The 20,012-nt window shown below is 41.5% G+C and overlaps 1 protein-coding gene across 2 annotated transcripts in view; it reads right to left on the bottom strand.

Annotated features, from left to right (window-relative positions):
- Window positions 1–818: 818 nt before the first annotated feature.
- PAK2 (p21 (RAC1) activated kinase 2) overlaps window positions 819–20,012 on the bottom strand; it is a 53,574-nt gene continuing 34,380 nt past the window's right edge. The window contains exons 10-15 of one of the 2 annotated variants that reach the window (XR_009209341.1): window positions 18,767–18,884; window positions 15,131–15,230; window positions 12,686–12,882; window positions 5,823–5,960; window positions 4,741–4,996; window positions 819–2,948 (exon numbers count right to left, since the gene is read on the bottom strand). Coding sequence is in view for 1 of the 2 variants with exons in the window: in XM_032171957.2 (XP_032027848.1) it covers window positions 4,910–4,996; window positions 5,823–5,960; window positions 12,686–12,882; window positions 15,131–15,230; window positions 18,767–18,884 (640 nt within the window). In the remaining variant the exon portion in view is untranslated. Of the gene's footprint in view, window positions 4,997–5,822; window positions 5,961–12,685; window positions 12,883–15,130; window positions 15,231–18,766; window positions 18,885–20,012 lie in introns of both variants that reach the window. The other variant, XM_032171957.2, reaches the window with a different exon arrangement.

The following is a 20,012-nucleotide window of genomic DNA, read 5'->3' as shown; positions in this document are numbered from 1 at the left end:
CGCCAGTATACCTGGCTGATTTTTTTGTATTTCAGTAGAGATGGGATTTCATCATGTTGCCCAGGCTGGTGTCCTGCCTGAGCTCAGGCAATCCGCCCGTCTCAGCGTCCCAGTGCTAGGATTACAGGTGTGGGCCACCGCGCCTGGCCTTATCTTATGCTTTTTGATAGTAAACCATTATTGTGGATGTTCCCTGTTAGGGTAGCTAAGATTCCACATTAATTCACATAATGAAGTGATGCCTTACGATGTATTGCACTCTTAAAGGTTTCTTGGTTCATTTAACACAGAAATTCTGATCAGGTTATTACTCCAGCCAGGTGTGTGTTCAAATCAGAACTGTTTCCCTGGGTCTGACAGAGAAACATTGGTAAGAAAATTATTCTGAACTTGACTTAGAAAGAGAAAACTTCCCCCAACTACTCGGGAGGCTGAAGCAGGAGAATCACTTGAACCTGGGAGGCAGAGGTTGCAGTGAGCTGAGATCGCACCACTGCACTCCAGCCTGGGAGAAAGAGTGAGACTTGTCACAAAAAAAAAAAAGGAAAACTTCATGTTTACTGCCCACACGTTTCTAGAAACCTTCCTACTTTGGAGCTTTGTAATAAATTCAAAATGATGGCACAACACCATTAAAAGGTTTAAAACATTTATCACTAAAAATACTAGAATGTTCTTTGAAAACCTATTAAGACATTTAAATATTCTTTTATGCTATCAAAAGACATTTAAATATTCTTTTATGCTATCAAAAGACATTTAAATATTCTTTTATGCTGATCAAAAGAAAGAATAAAAGTTTAGGAAGGGGAAAAATGCACATTTTTTTAAAAAGTTTATTTCTAGCCCTGAAAGAACAAAATTATTGAACAAAGTCAAAATACAGCAGTTAATGTCAATGTATAACAATTAAATAATTGAACGGGATTAAATTAAAAATAAAAGGCATTATAAAATTTGAAGACAACAGAAAAGACAAACTACTTTTGCTTAATTCCACTTCTATCAAATCAAGAAAAAGCCAACGCGTTCCAACCAAAGATGCTGAACTCCACACGTAACTGTTCCTCTTCATAAAGAACAGAAGTGTGCTTGACAGAGTGATCATCCGTTTCTTTCTGCCTCTGTCTCGGCAGCCTTCTAGAGAAGTGAATGGGAAAGACTTCCGTGCTTTCAAGGCCAGGCCAGTGCTTGCCGCTTCTTTCCAACTCCAACCTCGTCTACCACAGCATCTTTGCCAGGGTGTTCAATCAATGTGTTGACTGACACTATCAAAAAACTGATTTTACCGGTTTCAATACCTACTGGAGCAGCGGAGACAGGAAGACAACCTGCTTTTTGTACTACTGTGAAGTTCCACTATAAAAAACCCCAAATGAGTATTAATCTGGATTTTAGCTATAATCTATAATATTTTGACACTGACATTTCACTAGATGTGGATCTCAGTATATTTTAAAAGATTTAGACTCAAAAATTGATGCAAATTCTTTAAGCACCTATTTTGTTTTTTTTTCTAATTTTAGCTACTACCTGATCAGATCTAAAATTATTCTGGCTAGAATACAGTATATACAAACACGTATTTAAGTGAGCCCTAAAAGAAATACTCATAGGTAGTTTAAAATTGCTTGTTAAAGGCACAGGCTCGTTTACAATTGGTGGTTACTAGACTGTAAGCAGCTTAACATTTATATGTTAAAGGGAAGAGAATTAATACTATGTGCCAGGCACTCAACACATGAAGACAGAGTTGTATTAGCCTTGGTGTCTTATGCTTCACAATTACTCATTTACTATTCTAGGTAGGATAAAATGTTCCATGTTTCATAGTTTCCCAGTTTTAACTGTCCCTAAAAGCAGCAGAAGAAAAAAGAGAAGATAACTTTAAGTCTAAAATATAATAAATAAGTACTATAGTAATACTGTCCTAATAACACAAGAGGACTATTAAGGTAACTTTCAGATTTAAATGGGAATTTTCATTCTAAAGTGATGACAAAAAGGGTAAATATAAAAGGCAATTATTTAAAAAACACGAGGCCAGGCGCAGTGGCTCACGCCTGTAATTGTAGCACTTTGGGAGGCCGAGGTGGGCAGACTGTCTGAGCTCAGGAGTTGGAGACCAGCCTGGGCAACATGGTGAGACTCTGTCTCTACTAAAAATACAAAAAATTAGCTGAGTGTGGCGGCGCACACCTGTGGTCTCAGCTACTCAGGAGGCTGAGGCATGAGAATTGCTTGAACCCAGGAAGCAGAGGTTGCAGTGAGCTGAGATCACGCCACTGCGCTCCAGCCTGGGTGACAGAGTTAGACTCTGTATCAAAAAAAATAAAAATAACAAATAAAAAACATGAATCTTGATTCAGAAATAATTTTCTTTCAACAAGTTCTGAATATTTTAATTTAAAATTAATAAATCACAATTCTGTATTGCTTTTAAGATTTTGTTTGAAAATGACACATTTCAAAATTAACCAAAGTATATTCTGGTAGAGGTTAGTTTATCCACATAACTTAAGAATAAACCACAGCGTAGCTCAAGGGAGCTACCGAAGAGCCAGGTTCTAATGACTGAAGTCAGTTGCCAGCAACAGATGTGCAGGTGACTATCGAAGAAGTTAACTACAAATCCCAGACTGCTTCTATCAATGGAACCGCCCTCTGTTGAGTCATAAGCCTGAAGCGCGGCCTTGGCACACAGCCAGTGAGGATGGTCTGAAGCGAGGCCTTGGCACAGAACCAGTGAGGATGGTCTGAAGCGAGGCCTTGGCACACAGTCAGTGAGGATGGTCTTTGACTTAGGAGGGAAGTGCCCCTGGGTACATGAGGATCACAGTCTTCTCATCTCGCTGGTTTTCTATGTCATTGGTAGCGTCTTCCTTATAATCCATCCAACTGTTTACAAAGAATGGTAAAATTTGGAACTCAGGTGGCACTGCAGCTTTCTGCCAGAAATAAACGAGTTTCTATAATTCAGTAATAGCTGTAGAAGGCCAATATATTCCAGAGAAAAATGAAATCAAGAATTATATTGAAAAGAGACCATTAAGTGCTCTAAATATGTTTCATTAATTATTTTACTCATTTTTCTGAAAACCTTGCCTTATCAATAAAAAACAGTCACTTCTCTCCTTATAATTGTATCTTATCATAGATATAGTGGAAATAAAATAATGGAAATAAAACCTGCTAGTTTCCCCAATGTATACTACAACAGCAAAATTATTTTTTATTCATGATTTATACTACTGCAGGATGGCAAGCAGGGGGGAAGTTAATGGGGGAAGGGGATGGTGGGAACAAAATGCCAGAACCAAACCACAGATACTTGAACAACACCTACTCCTAAAGCAAAACAGTGAATAAAGGAGAAGGAGAGGAGACGAAAGAAGAGAAGAGAAAGGGAGGGGAGGGGAGAAGGGAGGGCACTCCAATAATTAATGCTACAGGTCTCAGACCTTTTAGAATCTTTCAAAGAAACAAATTATTGCTCTCAACACGCACATTTCATTTTCCTTTCTCGTTTTTTACATTAATAGTCTCTACTTATTTGAAAAAAAAACAAAACTAAAGTAACTCAACATCTCAAATGATCTATAAATTCACCAAGAAATACTCTGTTGCTCAAGTTCTCATAGATAACACCACACTGCTGACGACCTGGGGCAATGCCGCCGCTGCCAAGTCTCCACGGTTGATTTGCTATCAGCTGCTTCTCTGTAACACTAACATTCTCTTTCATGAGTATAATCTCTTCTCACTATATCAGAGCTCACCAAGGTTCACATCTCTCACTCTGCCTCTGCTGCTAGTCCAAAATATTTTTCTCCTTTAAGTGGAAAAAAGCTAATTTTAAATTCCCGAAAATTCACTGGTTATTGTATTATTTGCCATGGGAGGGGGGTATCTGTGAGGTGAGAGAGGATTAATGAAAAACAAAAAGAACAAACCTAAACCTAAAATTGCAACATATACAGAAATTTATTTCCAAATTGAAGGGGGAGAGGAGGGAAGAGGAAGGTAGTGGCACTAACCAAAGTCATAAAGCCCAGGCTGGAACAAGAACAAATCACTTTGGTTCCTAGAGCCAAACCTGAAGGGGAAACAGGCAGAAGGGAAGACAAAACGGGAAGAAGTGTACGGTCAATGGGAATCTTTTTCTATCTCAATGATTTAGCTATAAATAGAGATTATTAGTCTTCTCTCTATACATGTAACAAATGCCAAACTTACTACCACGAAATTTCTAAAATTGACTTTTTCACATTTGTTAAAAAAGGTAAAAATCACATATTTTTTTCTTCCCTTCCTTCACGTCAAGTTCTGAACTAAAATATTACATGTAACAACAGCTGGTCCTAACTTTTATACAAAGTGAAACTATATAGAGCTCCTTTGCCAACATAAGGAGCTGCATAATTTCTATTACACTTGCCAAGGCATGAGAAACTCAAAAGCAACTCAAAAGGAGCCAGTCCAGGGGAAGGAAGGCTACGCAGGAGAGAAAGACTCTAGCAGATGAAACGAACACTCTGAAAAACTCCAATCTGCCGTTCAAGTATTGGAAATACCCCAAAGGAGACAATGAATGGGATCTATTACAACAAAGTCAGCAAGTAAAATGCAAATCTCACACACGATAAATGGCCCTGATAGGCTGTTTGCTGAAAGACCTAAGGCTAGTGATTCAGTCCACAATTCCTTTTGGACCCTAAGGGGTTCATATAAAAGTCATACTTTTCTTTTTGCAATTTTCTCTTGGTTGTCTTCAGAGAATAGTCATTTGCTTCTTTCATTCATGTCATGCAGACCATTTCTTTAAACCCCAAAAAGAGTAATAATTTTCATATACTAAAAGGCTTCTTGTAGAAAATGGAAAAAAGAGTATGAGGCCACAGCAGTGATGTTAACGGTTACTCTTCATTGCTTCTTTAGCTGCCATGATCAGTGGTGTCAAGCTAGATAACGGCTTGGCCAGTTTCAGGAAAGGATGCTGCCAGAAAGAAGGGGAAAAATAAATGTATAAGTGCCATTCATCAGGTTAGAAACAAAATAATTTTGTTCAATTAAGCCCCAAAGACTACTTGTCGATCATAATAAACTAAACACATATTAATACCTTCATAAGACCAACATAATCAATGCATTACTTTCAGAGTTGAATGAAAGCAGAATCATTTTAGTTTGACAAATATACACACGCCAGCAATAAACAGGTCTGAGGATTGATACTATGCACAAATGTAAACAGGTCTGAGGATTGACACTATGCACAAATGTAAACAGGTCTGAGGATTGACACTATGCACAAATGTAAACAGGTCTGAGGATTGATACCATGCACAAACTGCACATTACGGTTTTGTCAGAATTTTATTCCCAGCAGATGAAACCCTTTTTTTTAATACTTTAAGTTTTAGGGTACATGTGCACAATGTGCAGGTTTGTTACATATGTACACATGTGCCATGTTGGTTTGCTGCACCCATTAACTTGTCATTTACATTAGGTATTTCTCCTAATGCTATCCCTCCCCCTCCCTCCACCCCACGACAGGCCCCGGTGTGTGATGTTCCCCTTCCTGTGTCCAAGTGTTCTCATTGTTCAACTCCCACCTATGAGTGGGAACATGCAGTGTTTGGTTTTCTGTCCTTGCAGTAGTTTGCTCAGAATGATAGGATGAAAGCCTAAATTGCAGCAGCTGCCATACTGCTGGTGATCAGTGAATAGTGAAATCTAATTATTAGCCCTAGTAAAATTCTCCGTTGGTTACCAAAAAAGTCAACTATTCCCCCAAATGAAATCATTTTTAAATTTACCTGTAATAATTCTTTGGCTGAACCCCTTTTTTCCACATCCATTTCCAAACACCGATTTAAGAAATCCCGAAATATTGGGGAAAGTTTCTCTGGATTCTGAAGTTCTGGGGTTCCATTAGTTGCTATTAGGTACAAGGCCTAAAAATAAAAGAACATCTTTGATCCTCTTAAGATAGCTCAACACAGTCACACAGCACTCCATAAAGTCTAAGGACTTCTTTCTTCTTTAAAGAAAATCACCATAAATACTAAACTGGGGTTATCATTATCCCATTTAAATTTAGATTTGATACTTTCCTCTTATTTTTAGATGTTACATTTCCTTAAGTTATTTTTCTGAAATCAGATTCGCCTTTGGTTTTTCTTTGGTTATCAATGCAATACATATTGCTTTTGTTTTGTTTTTTTCTGAGACGGAATCTTGCTCTGTCACCCAGGCTGGAGTGCAGTGGTGCAAACCCGGCTCACTGCAATCTCTGTCTCCTGGGTTCAAGTAATTTTCCTGCCTCAGCCTCCCGAGTAGCTGGGATTACAGATATATACCACCATGACCGGCTAATCTTTTTGTATTTTTAGTAGAGACGGGGTTTCACCGTGGTCTCGATCTCCTGACCTCGTGATCCGCCCGCCTCGGCCTCCCAAAGTGCTGGGATTACAAGCGTGAGCCACCGCGCCCGGCCTAATCTTTGTATTTTTAGTAGAGATGGGGTTTCATCATATTGGTCAGGCTGGTCTTGAACTCCTGACCTCAAGTGATCCACCTGCCTCGACCTCCCAAAGTGCTGGATTACAGGTGTGAGCCACTGTGCCCAGCCCATATTGCTTTAAAAAATAAAACAATGTTAATAATTAAAAATAACCGCAACTTCACCATTGACCATCCTGTTTAGTTTTCTCAAATTTTTTTCAAGTCATACATATCATTAAAAAAATTGAGACTTGTTAAAACTTAAAAAAAAAAAAGGCTGGGTGTGGAGGCTCATGCCTGAAATCCCAGTACTTTGGGAGGCTAAGACGGGCGGGTCACAAGGTCAGGAGATTGAGACCATCCTGGCTAACACGGTGAAACCCTGTCTCTAGTGAAAAATACAAAAAATTAGCTGGGTGTGGTGGCGGGCGCCTGTAGTCCCAGCTACTCGGGAGGCTGAGGCAGGAGAATGGCGTGAACCTGGGAGGCAGAGTTTGCAGTGAGCCGAGATTGCGCCACTGCACTCCAGCCTGGGCGACAGAGCAAGACTCCGTCTCAAAATAAACAAATAAATAAATAATAAATAACTAAATAACTAAATAAAAACAAATTAGGCTGGGCATGGTGGCTGACGCCCGTAATCCTAGCACTCTGGGATGCCAAGACAAGTGGATTGCCTGGGCTCAGGAGCTCAAGACCCAGCTGGGCAACATGGCAAAACCCCATCGCTACTAAAAATACAAAAAAAACAATTAGCTGGGTGTGGTGGCACATGCCTGTAGTTCCAGCTACTCGGGAGGCTGAGGCAGGAGAACTGCTTGAACATGGGAGGTGGAGGTTGCAGTGAGCCGAGATTGCACCACTGAACTCCAGCCTGGGCAACAGAGCAAGACTCTGTCTCAAAAATAAAAACCAAAAAACAAATTATCCCAGGTCATCATTACTAATAACTACCTAGATCTATAGAATTACTGTAATGGCTTAAGTACATATTGCCTTATATGAATGTTTCCTAATTTAATCAACTCCCTTTAGAAAATCCTTACATAGTTCTATTTCCTTTACATTTCTATAAACTGAATTTTATTTATTTATTTATTATTTATTTTTGAGATGGAGTCTGGCTCTGTGGCCCAGGCTGGAATGCAATGGCGCGATCTCAGCTCGATGCAACCTTCACCTCCTGAGTTCAAGTGATTCTCCTGCCTCAGCCTCTCCGAGTAGCTGGGATTACAGGTGCCCGCCACCACGCCCGGCTAATTTTTTGTATTTTCAGTAGAGACGGGGTTCCACTATGTTGGCCAGGCTGGTCTTAAACTCCTGACCTTGTGATCTGCCCACCTCGGCCTCCCAAAGTGCTGGGATTACAGGTGTGAGCCACTGCATCCGGCCTATTTTTCTTTTCATAGTCTCTCGCTCTGTTGCCCAGGCTGGAGTGCAGTGGCACGATCTCAACACATGGCAACCTCTGCCTCCCGGGTTCCAGCAATTCTCGCATCTCAGCCTCCTGAGTAGCTGGGAGTACAGGCATGCACCATTACGCCTGACTAATTTTTGTATTTTTAGTAGAGATGGGGTTTCACCATGTTGGCCATACTAGTCTCAAACTCCTGACCTCAAGCGATCTGCCTACCCTGGCCTCCCAAAGTGCTGGTATTACAGGCATGAGCCGCTGCGCCTGGTCCTAAATTATTATTTTTAACTGACCATTTTTTAGAAGTTTTAGGTTTACAGAAAATTGAACAGATAGTACAGAGTTCTCATACGCACCTCCCCAATGTGGAGTTTTATTATTATCTTCATTATTATACTATGGGACACTTGTTACAAATGAACCAATATTGATACACTTCTATTAAATTAAAGCCCTCAGTTTACATTAGGGTTCACTCTGTATTACATTACACAGTCCTATGGTTTTTTTTTTTTTTTAATGCATTTTTGATATGTTGCCCAGGCTGGCCTTGAACTCCTGGGCTCAAGAGATCCCCCTGCTTCAGCCTTTCAAGTAGCAGGGACTACAGGTGTGCACCACCATGTCTAGTTGTTCCATGGGTTTTGACAAATGAATGCTGTCCAGTGTCCACCATTATAATATACAAAGTAATTTCACTGCCCAAAAAAATTCCCTGTGCTTCATCTACACATCCTCTCTACCCCCCTACCCACTGCCAAACCCCATAACCACTAATCATTTTTACTCTCTATAGTTGAATAATGTGTAGCCTTTTTAGACTGGATTCTTTCACTAAGCAATATGCATTTAAAGTTCTTACAAGTGAAATGCAGTTGTAAGATGTTTTAATGGACTTGTGTGGTGTCTGTTTCAGCTCACTGGACGTTTTTCTCATTATGGGCTGCATCTGCCTGCTCCTTTGCCTGTCTGGTAAACTTTGACAGATGTCTGGGTGATTGTTGGGTCCTGGCTATTTCTGTATTCCTACCAATATGCTTTTTTCCCCCATCAGGCAGATAAAATCTTGTTTTATTTGAATGACTGGATCTATGTAATCACCAAGATCCACTATGTACAGACGAGAGGGGGAGACCTTTATTTCCTAGTTTCTTCCTCCTGGGACAGTCTTAATGATTTTCTCTTGGCCCAGAGGCACTCTCCATGGAACTACAGTGCTTTCCTGGTCTTAGACCCATGTGCCCTGGCCTGGTCAATGAGAAGCTTCTTGAGGCCTTGTCTATCTTCAGCTTGGAATGAGTTCTGAAGAAGCTGCTTGTTTTTGAACATGTCCCCCTTCACTTCATGTACAGGCTCTGACACACGTGAAGGTCAATCTCCATCGATTCGTAGTGTCTTCTGAGCAGCTGGGGTGCAATTCTCATCTTCCTCATCCAGATTGCCTTTTTGGTAATCTGTGCATTAGCAGTTATGCCCATATGCCTGTGGGCCAAGGTGGTTTTTTTTTTTTTTTGAGACAGAATCTCTCTCTGTTGCCCAGTTTCAAGCAATTCTCTCACCTCAGCCTCCCGAGTAGCTGGGAATACAGGTGCGCACCACCATGCCTGGCTCATTTTTGTATTTTTAGTAGAGACGAGGTTTCACCATGTTAGGCTGGTCACGCACTCCTGACCTCCAGTGATCTGCCCACCTCGGCCTCCCAAAGTGCTGAGATTACAAGCATGAGCCACCGTGCCTGGCCCAAGGTGTTTTTTTTTTGTTGTTTTTTTTTTTTTTTTTTTTTTGCGGGCATCCAGCCTGGGAAGGGATAGTCACAGGCTTGCAGATAATCAGCCCATCTTTGATCAGCTTCTGAATCTGCTGATAGGAGCTTGGTGCTGGTGATTTTACCGATCTCACTGGGGTTCAAGTAGACCTTTTTGCCACAGTGAAGGCCACTGGAGGCGAGCCTCTTCTGAAGCCTGAGCGTACTCCTGGCTGTGGACGCAGCCCTGTAAGACTCTTCAGCTTTGCACAGGAATGCAGTTGAGTTACTTGGGAACAGATCCCGTTAGTCTTTTCTCTCTCATGTAGACTCTTCTTTCAAAATATATCCAGAATCACAGCACTTTTTCCCACCTCCACTGACACTGCCCTGGTCTAGGCCATCATCACTGCTTGCCTGAATGATGACGTCAGCCTCCTGACTGTCTTCTGCTCTGTCTTTGCCTTCCTTGAGGATCTCTCAACGACGTAGCCAGGGCAACCCTATTAAAACCGAAGGAGACCAATTTGCTCCTCTGCTCAAATCTCTCTAACAGCTTCCCCATTTGGCCTCCAGTAAAAGCCAGAATCCTTCCAGAGCTCTCATAAGGCACTACAGTCTGGCCTGGTTGCTTTGCTGATCGACCGCACCTCTCGCTGTTTGCTCAGCGTACGCCAGCTGTGCTGAGGTCCGGAATCATCTCTCAGTACACGAGGAACCCTCCTGCTTTAGAGCTTTTGCACTTGCTGTGCCTTCTGCTTAGAATGCTTTTCCCTCAGGTAAGTATCACGCTCTTACTTCCTGCGTCCAAATGTCACCTCAGTGAAGCCCTCCCTATGCACGCTTTTGATTTAATTTCACATTTTATTTTTATTGTATTTTTTTGAGACAGGGCCTAGCTGTCACCCAAGCTGGAGTGCAGTGATGTGGCAACAGCTCGCTGCAGCCTCATCTTCCTTGGGCCCAAGTGACCCACCCCTGGGGCAGGACGATGGTCCCAGTCAGCTGTGATTACAGGCACACACTAACAGGCTTGGCTAATTTTTAAATTTTTTGTAGAGATGGAGTCTCACTATGTTGCCTAGGCTGGCCTTGAACTCCTAGGCTCAAGCAATCCTCCCACCTTGGCCTCCCAAAACGCTGGGATGACAGGTGTGAGCCACTGTGCCCAGCTCTCCAAGCACCTTTTGAAAGTAAACACCCTCCTTCCTGCCAGTCTCAGCACTCGAGAGTCCATTATTCAATATATTACACACTATTCTGATTTATTTTGTTTTTCTCTCTTTTCCCACTAGAATATAAGTTCTATAAGAGCAGGAATTTTTGTGGGTTCTTTTAGACAGCATTTTGAATAGTGCTTAGCACATGGCAGGTAGTCAAACCAATACTGGCTAAATGAATGAATGAAATTAGAGGGCTTTAAACATCATTCTGAAAAGTGGTCTAAATTAATCACCTCTATGGAAGTACTTTAACTGCCCACATGAACTGGAATCTTTGGCAACCGGATGAAAAGCATTCAGGAAACAGACAGCCAGAATCTACTGCCACTTGCTGTTCAGCTTCTTTCACTTAGCACAGTACTTTCAAGGTTCAACGCTGTAACACTGATTGGCACTTCCTTCCTTTCTATGACCCAATAATATTCCACTGTTCACCAGGTTTTAATTATTTCCACTTTTCAGTGGAAATAATTCAGGCTGCATGCAGGTTTTTGTACAGATGTATGATTTTAATTCTCTTGGCTCTGTACCCAGCAGAGGAACTGCTAGGTCATTTGGTAATTCAGTATTAACTTCATACAGAATTGTCAAATTGTTTTCCAAAGCAGATGTACCATTTTATATTTTGCAATGAATGAGGTTTCCAGTTTCCTTATCTTCTCACCAACATTTATCTATTTATTTACAGAGACAGAGTTTTGCTTTGTCGCCCAGGCTGGAGTGCAATGGCGCGATCTCGGCTCACTGCAACCTCTGCCTCCCAGGTTTAAGCGATTCTCTTGCCTCAGCCTCCCAAGTAGCTGGGATTACAGGCGCCCACCATGTCTGGCTAATTTTGTATTTTCAGTAAAGACGGGGTTTCTCCATGTTGGTCAGGCTGATCTTGAACTCCCAACCTCGGCCTCCCAAAGTCCTGGGACTACAGGGGTAAGCCACCGCAGCCGGTCACCAATATTTATTATTGTCTTTTTGAGTACCGACATTCTAGTAGTTGTGAAGTGTTATCCTGTCGGGGTGGGGTTTTTTTGTTGTTTTTTTTCTGAGATAGAGTCTCACTCTGTTGCCCAGGCTGGAGTGCGGTAGTGCCATCTTGGCTCATTGCAACCACCACCTCCTGGGTTCAAGCAATTCTCTTGCCTCAGCCTCTCATTGTTGAGGTTTTGATTTACATTTCCTTAATAACTGATAATGTTGAGCCACATATGGTAATTCAAAATAAAGAGAAGTGGCCAGGTGCAGTGGCTCACACCTGTAATGCCAGCACTTTGGGAGGCCGAGGCAGGTGGATCAACTGAGGTCCAGAATTTGAGACCAGCCTGACCCAACATGGAGAGACCCTATCTCTATGAAAAATACAAAAATCGGCTGGGTGTGGTGGCGCGCACCCATAGTCCCAGCTACTTGGGAGGCTGAGGTAGGAGGATTGCTTGAACCTGGGAGGTGGAGGTTGCAGTGAGCTGAGATTGCACCACTGCACTCTAGATTGGGCAAGAGAGTGGGACCCTGTCTCAAAACATCTTAAAAAATAAAAGGAGAAGGTTTAGAGACAGGTGCTCCAGACTTCCTACATAAAATACAAATAATACAGCTTATTACTAAAAACCTACAAAGTCTTCACCTAACACATTAATTTGTAACTCAGAGAGCAAATGAATTTTAGATGCAGAGTTAGGGGCAGAGATTAGGTTTTATCAACTTTCTACTTTAAATTCTTGGACAGTGCCTGGCACACGCAAGTTCTAAATAAGTTTTAAAGAAAAATATTTAACAAGGCTGGCATTTAATTGATCTTACCCTCAAGGGATTTTCATTGAGGTATGGAGGCTCTCCTTCTACCATCTCAATAGCCATGATACCCAGAGACCATATGTCAACTTTAGGGCCATAAGCTTTCCGTGTAACCACCTCTGGTGCCATCCAGTATGGCGTTCCGACCATGGTACTGCGTTTGCTCTGCTCAGGGGTGATCTGGGCACAGAAACCAAAGTCAGCTACAAAACAAAACAAAACAAAACAGAGTTAATGGCTTCCATGGATGGTTTTAGCAAAAGACTTCACTTCAGATGATGTAACTAATTACATTTTGACTATTCAGCCTCTTGTTTTTAAGGATTTTATTAATAAAGTAAACCAGAATGAGTTTAAAAATATTTTCATGATGTAACACACGCTCACATTTTACTTTTACTTGCCACAGAGTCCAAATTATCAGGAGGCCTTTTATTCCGAATAATTCATTCTATCCTACAAAATTCAACAAAACTGAAAGAGGTCTACAAAAAAGTAAAGCAAAGGTAGACACCAAAACTAAATGCCGTGAATCAGGTGAAGGTCAGGTCATGGAAACTACTTTGTTTTTTAATTTTGTTTAATTTTTAAAATTTTTTGTAGAGACGGAGTCCCCCTATGTTGCCTAGGCTGGTCTTGAACTCCTGGGCAACATAGGGAGGGATCTTCCCACCTTGGCCTCCCAAAGTGTTGGGATTACAAGTGTGAGCCACCACACCCAGCTGTAAACTATCTGTGAATAAAACAAACAGAAGCCAGAATCACTAAACATCCATCATCTCAGCAGAGGGCCTAAGGTCGCCACCAGCATTATCTTCTCAATCTCACCTGTAACGGAGGCGCAGGATGCCTAGTGTCGTACTCAATGTTCACTTAGTGGAAAAGTCAGGATTAGTATTTAGAATTCTTTCTTATACTGTTAAACCCATTCTATTTCATATGTGACTACTGTTAAAATTTAGGTTTGTAAGCTTTAGACTGTTTGTTATGCATGTACATATGCATGAATAATATCTGTGAACTGTTTGGTTTGTATTACCAATCAGGATATTCTGTAAACTTTTGTAAAACCACTTTTTAAGAGATCTTTCCATATTAGTACATTTATCTGCCTATTTAAAAATTTTTTTATTTTAAAATTTTTTGTCACAGGGTTTCACTCCGTTGCCCACGCTGTGTGCAGTAGAGCAATTTCGGCTACGGCAATCTCTGCCTCCTGTGCTCAAGCCATCCTCCTACCTCAGCCTCCCGAGTAGCTGGGACTAGAGGCGCCTGCCACCACGCCCGGCTAATTGTTGTATTTTTAGTACAGATGGAGTCTTGCCATGTTGCTCAGTCTGGTCTCAAACTCTTGGACCCAAGCAATCCACCTGCCTCAGCCTCCCAAAGTGCTGGGATTACAGGCGTGAGCCACTGCGCCCAGCCTCCCTCATCTTAAAAACTATACAGAATATAAAAATATAATAATCCATTTAATTTATTCCCTTACTGCTCAACACTTAAGATAGTTTTGGTTTTTCTTTACAATATTGCAGAGAACATCCTTGTACTTACTGTGGTATGTAAGTTTAGAAACTCTACAGGAGAGAATTCTAAAAGAGTAACAGGTCAAATAACATTTATAGCTAAAATGAGTACTTAAAACAATCCGGGTACTGTTTAAGGACCTTATAAGCATTAAAATATTTAATCCTCATGGCAACCCTATGAGAAAGGTACATTTATTATTACAATTATTCCCATTTTACAAACAGGAAAATTGAGGCATAAAGACAACTTATCCAAGGTTACTCACTTAGTAAATGGCAGAGCCAGAAAAAAAAATTCACCCGAAAGTTTAATTCATTTTCATGTGTATTCACCAAAAATGTATGAGAGCTTGCCCATTAAGATTACTTAAAAATAAGCAATCATGGCCAGGCGCGGTGGCTCACGCCTGTAATCCCAGCACTTTGGGAAGCTAAGGCGGGAAGATCACCTGAGTTCAGGAGCTCGAGACCAGCCTGACCAATGTGGAGAAATCCCGTCTCTACTAAAAATACAAAAATTAGCTGGGTGTGGTGGTGCACACCTGTAATCCCAGCTACTCAGGAGGCTGAGGCAGGAGAATCGCTTGAACCCAGGAGGTGGAGGTTGCGGTGAGCCCAAGATCGCGCCGTTGCACTCCAGCCTGGGCAACACGAGCAAACCTCCACCATCTCAAAAGACAAGACAAGGCATTACCTAATAATGTCTTATCTAGTGGTAATTATTAGGTAATGTCTTATCCAGCGAGTCCTTTCTCTGGCATTGATTAGTTAAAACCCTCAGAGGATCACTCAGTTTTCAAAGGTCTCACCTCTTCCTATATTAAATCATTATTAATCCTTGTATTGGTCAAGAAAAGTTTTTAATTAAACAAAAGGCAGAAAATTATAATAAATGATTGTGAATTGTCCATTTATTACTCACTGAGCTTAACTGATCCTTCCATTCCCAAAAGTACATTGTCACTTTTGATATCTCTGTGGATCACTTGATTAGCATGTAAAAACTCCAATGCCTGTAAACACTGCACAGAAGAAAAACACCTGTTAATGAAACAGTCCCTGAAAAGACACAGGGAGCTTCCCATGCAGTAGTTATGGCCTAAGCGTTGCTTCCAGTGCCCAGCAGAAGACCCTCCAACACTTCTATTTATAAAGAAAAAACATCCTCTCTTATATACAAAGTTATGAAAAGTAATTAGATCTCCTCCTTAAAGTTTTATATAAGAAAATAAAATCTTTTAAAAAGTCAGCTCCCCTCCTACCCTCTGATCTTACTCAGAGACATTGTTTAGCTGGGTCTGTATGATTTCTTGCCTCTTGGCTGGGTGAGACAGGCAGATCACTTGAGGGCAGGAATTCAAGACCAGCCTGGCCAACGTGGCAAAACCCCATCTCTACTAAAAAATACAAAAACGTGCCAGGTGAGGCCAGGCATGGTGGCTCACTTCTGTAATCCCAGCACTTTGGGAGACCGAGGCGGGTGGATTACCTGAGGTCAGCAGTTTGAGACCAGCCTGGCCAACATGGTGAAACCCTGTGTCTGCTAAAAATACAAAGAAAATAGCTGGGTGTGGTGGTGTGCACCTGTAACCCCAGCCACTCAGGAGGCTGAGATAGCAGAAGCGCTTGAACCTGGGAGGCGGAACTTGCAGTGAGCCAAGATCACGCCACTGCACTCCAGCCTGGGTGACAGAGCAAGACTCCATCTCAGAAAAGAAAAGAAAAGAAAAGAAGAGAAAAGAAAAGAAAAGAAAAGAAAAGAAAAGAAAAGAAAAGAAAAGAAAAGATTTGCCAGGTGTGGTGCCTCAGGCCTGTAATCCCAGCTACTCGGGTGGCTGCGGCAGGAGAATCCCTTGAATCCAGGAGGCGGAGGTTGCAGTAAGCTGAGATTGTGCCACTGCACTCCAGCCTGGGTGACAGAGCGAGACTCAGTCTCAAAAAAAAGAGCCTCTTTCAGGTTTAAATGCCTAAAGGTATACAACACTTGGTAAACATGCACAGGCTCTTCAGAAATCATTTCAACAGTAATGAAAAAACCTTGATCATTCCCATTTGAATATGAGATACTCAGAAGGCTAATCAATGTGAGCCACTGAGAAGCAGGTAAGATTCTGGGTGGCCTGGTTCCATTTAGTTGTTCATTGGACATAAGATGTTCTTCAACGCCCGATTTTATATTAAGCTGTATCTACAACTTGGACATGAATGATGCAAGAATAACTTTCCTCTTATGCTGTATTTCAGAGAGCACTGAGTCACAAAGTGGGGGTAAACTCCTCCCTTCCTTACAAACGAGAACGAGATGACGTTTTAAAAATCTGCTCACTCTAGTGTTTTTGAATATAAACTACGGGTATGAGTTAGCTGTGCTTTTATTTCTTACTCCCATCAGAGGAGAACAAAGTCTGCACAACTAAAAATCTCATCCAAAATCTTCTACTATTCATTCAAGGAAAAATTGGGTGTTACCACAATACATTTACCAGGCAATAATCAGATTCAAAGCTCCAGAAAATACGTGTACAAATAAACAGGAACAAACTTGTCACAGTTTAAAAGTTCTGGCACACAAAAGAAAACCCAAATTAGAGGAACTTCCAAAATTAATTTTTATATCAATTACAAAGAAATGTATTAGAAAAAACAAAATTAAGTATAAATAGGTAAATTTTTGTTTTTATCAGCTTTTCAGTGACCAAGCATCCATTGTTAAGGACTATCATATTCTATTGATATTCTATTCAAGAGTTCTTATTTCCTCCCTTCAACCAAAGAGGTACTATTCCTCAGGTAGAACACAACTCAGAATTAAAATTTTAATATTTTTAACATCTTAATGACAGATGGAAAAGGGAAATATATATGTATCATCCTTACATGAACAAAGTTTGTAATTCACATGTCACTGAAGAACTGCTGAAAGCCAAATCATAGAAAACACAATATAGTCTTATAAACTTAAAATTTTGCCCTTTGTGACACCGATTCCTATGATATTAGAAATTTCAGTGACAATAAGCAAACCATTAGCCCAAATCTCATCTGTAGAAAAAGCTCAGATATAGGTGGAAAAAAGAAGGCTTATTTTTGGCTTAAATTGGCAATTTGGCAGAATTCTACTGGCTTAAGCTAATAGTACGTCTAGAAATTCATTAATGAATATAAAGAAATAACCAGTTTCTTCACCATTAGTGAACTCAATGAAGCCAGGCACAGACTTATTGATACTTAAGGCAAATAAGTGTCCTGCTTGACCTGAGATAGTTCTAGTTTCCACTGTTGAGTGGCGTATTTCTTTCTTTCTTTGTTTTTTCTTTTTTTTTTTTTTTAGACAGTGTCTTGCTCTGTCGCCAGGCTGGAATGCAGTGGCACGATCTCGGCTCACTGCAACCTCCGCCTCTTGGGTTCACACGAATCTCCTGTCTCAGCTTCCCGAGTAGCTGAGACTACAGCCGCGTGCCACCACGCCCGGCTAATTTTTGTATTTTTAGTAGAGACGGGGTTTCACCATCTTGGTCAGGATGGTCTCGATCTCTTGACCTCGTGATCTGCCCGCCTCGGCCTCCCAAAGTGCTGGGATTACAGGCGACAGACACTGTACCCAGCCTCTTTTTTTTTTTTTTTTTTTTTTGAGACAATCTTGCTCTGTTGCCCAGGCTGGAGTGCAGTGGCATGATCTTGGCTCACTGCAACCTCTGCCGCCTGGGTTCAAGCGATTCTCCTGCCTCAGCCTCCTGAGTAGCTGGGATTACAGGTGCCCATCACCACGCCTGGCTAATTTTTGTATTTTTAGTAGAGATGGGGTTTCACCATGTTTCCCAGGCTGGTCTCAAACTCCTAACCTCAGGGAATCTGCCTGCCTTGGCCTCCCAAAGTGCTAGGATTACAGGCATGAGCCACCACTTCCAGCTGACTGGTGTATTTCTTTTTTTTTTTTTTTTTTTCCTGAGACGGACTCTCGCTCTGTTGCCCAGGCTGCAGTGCAGTGGTGCGATCTCGGCTTACTGCAAGCTCCACCTCCGGGGTTCACACCATTCTCCTGCCTCAGCCTCCCGAGTAGCTGGGACTACAGGTGCCCGCCAACATGCCCGGCTAATTTTTTTGTATTTTTAGTAGAGACAGGGTTTCACCGTGTTAGCCAGGATGGTCTCGATCTCCTGACCTTGTGATCCGCCCACCTTAGCCTCCCAAAGTGCTGGGATTAAAGGCGTGAGCCACCGTGCCCGGCCTGAGTGGTGTATTTCTAATGATATACACCCCTTTACTCTCAAAAGTGTCCTGTTTGGATGGTAAATGATCATCGTCACTCTACCGTAATTTCCTTGTGAATCTGGATCTTGAAAGGTCCACAATTCATTCCCAAGTTATCTTATACCTAAAGGAAAGGGCTGAAACTCCTGTGTAGAACGAAATGGTCTGGAGAGGGAGTAATTTGCAGAGAATGTGTACAGAGAAAGCACCTCCCACAATAACAATTACCTGTGCAGAAAAATTTCCTTTTGTTCACTTCTTGCTAACCACATATCACCATAACATATAAAGGAGGAGGCAAACCTACCTCTCTGCATACAGCAGCAATCTGTGCTTCGTCCATGCAGGTTTCTGTTACCACATCAGTGAGTGACCCCCCAGCAAGGTATTCCATGACCACAAACAATTCATCTCCTACCAGGTAACTAAAAATAACAACATATCAAATATAGTCACACTTTTATTTTTCCTAAACACATGGTATTCTATGTTGAAGAATTCAAATATTAAACACCCTAACAATAAAACTAGAGCTGGTAGCTTGAGAGTTAGGAAGAAAACTGGAAAGCTGCTACGTAACAGCACAGAAAAATAACTGAGGTTATGATCCCGAATCATTTTAAAGTTAGTTTGCCCACAATTGTAGTTTGAGTATGCACATAGATCATTCTGATTAAAATAACCCTACAATACAGAAATTACTAGTCCTGTTTTAAAGATAAAGAGGCAAAGGCTTGCAGAGGTTAAGTGACTCATCCAAGGGCACACAGCTATTAATAGTAAGTGACAGAACCAGACTCTGAAGCCAAGTATCAATGATTCCAAAGCCCATGGCTTATCTTAACCACCATACTATGCTGACTTGAAACGTTATTTTAAAAAGCAGCGAACTGTACCTGAAAAGCTTATTTTTTATTTTTTTTTTTGAGACAGAGTCTTGCTCTGTTGCCAGGCTGGAGTGCAGTGGCAGCATCTTGGCTCACCGCAACCTCTGCCTCTTGGGTTCAAGCAATTCTCCTGCCTCAGCCTCCCCAGTAGCTGGGACTACAGGTGCATGGCACCACGCCCAGCTAATTTTTGTATTTTTAGTAGAGACAGGGTTTCACTATGTTGGCCAAGATGGTCTCGATCTCATGACGTGGTGATCCGCCTGCCTCGGCCTCCCAAAGTGCTGGGATTATAGGCGTGAGCTACCGTGCCTAGCCTGAAAAGTTTATTTCTATGAACATGTTCTCCGTAACTGGGGCTAAAGTCTCAAAACATATTATTTTTTCCTCATTCTAAACACATTTAAATATGGAAGAAAATCACCTATAATCACCTCTATCTTCAATACAACCACTGTTATCAGTTTCAACGAATCTTCTTTCATTCGTTTATGTGACTGCTTTTTCAAAAGCAGTTGTAGTAATATACGTCATTCTCTTTTCTTTCTTTCTTTTTTTTTTTGAGATGGAGTCTCATTCCGTTGCCCAGGCTGGAGTGCAGTGGTGCAATCTTGGCTCACTGCAACCTCCACCTCCTGGGTTCAAGCGATTCTCCTGCCTCAGCCT

This window comes from Hylobates moloch, unplaced genomic scaffold, assembly GCF_009828535.3.
Source record: "Hylobates moloch isolate HMO894 unplaced genomic scaffold, HMol_V3 SCAFFOLD_13, whole genome shotgun sequence".
In the NCBI taxonomy this organism is placed as follows: domain Eukaryota; kingdom Metazoa; phylum Chordata; class Mammalia; order Primates; family Hylobatidae; genus Hylobates; species Hylobates moloch.
The sequence above is the reverse complement of the archived record's forward strand: the minus strand, read 5'-3'. Positions and strand labels throughout refer to the sequence as shown.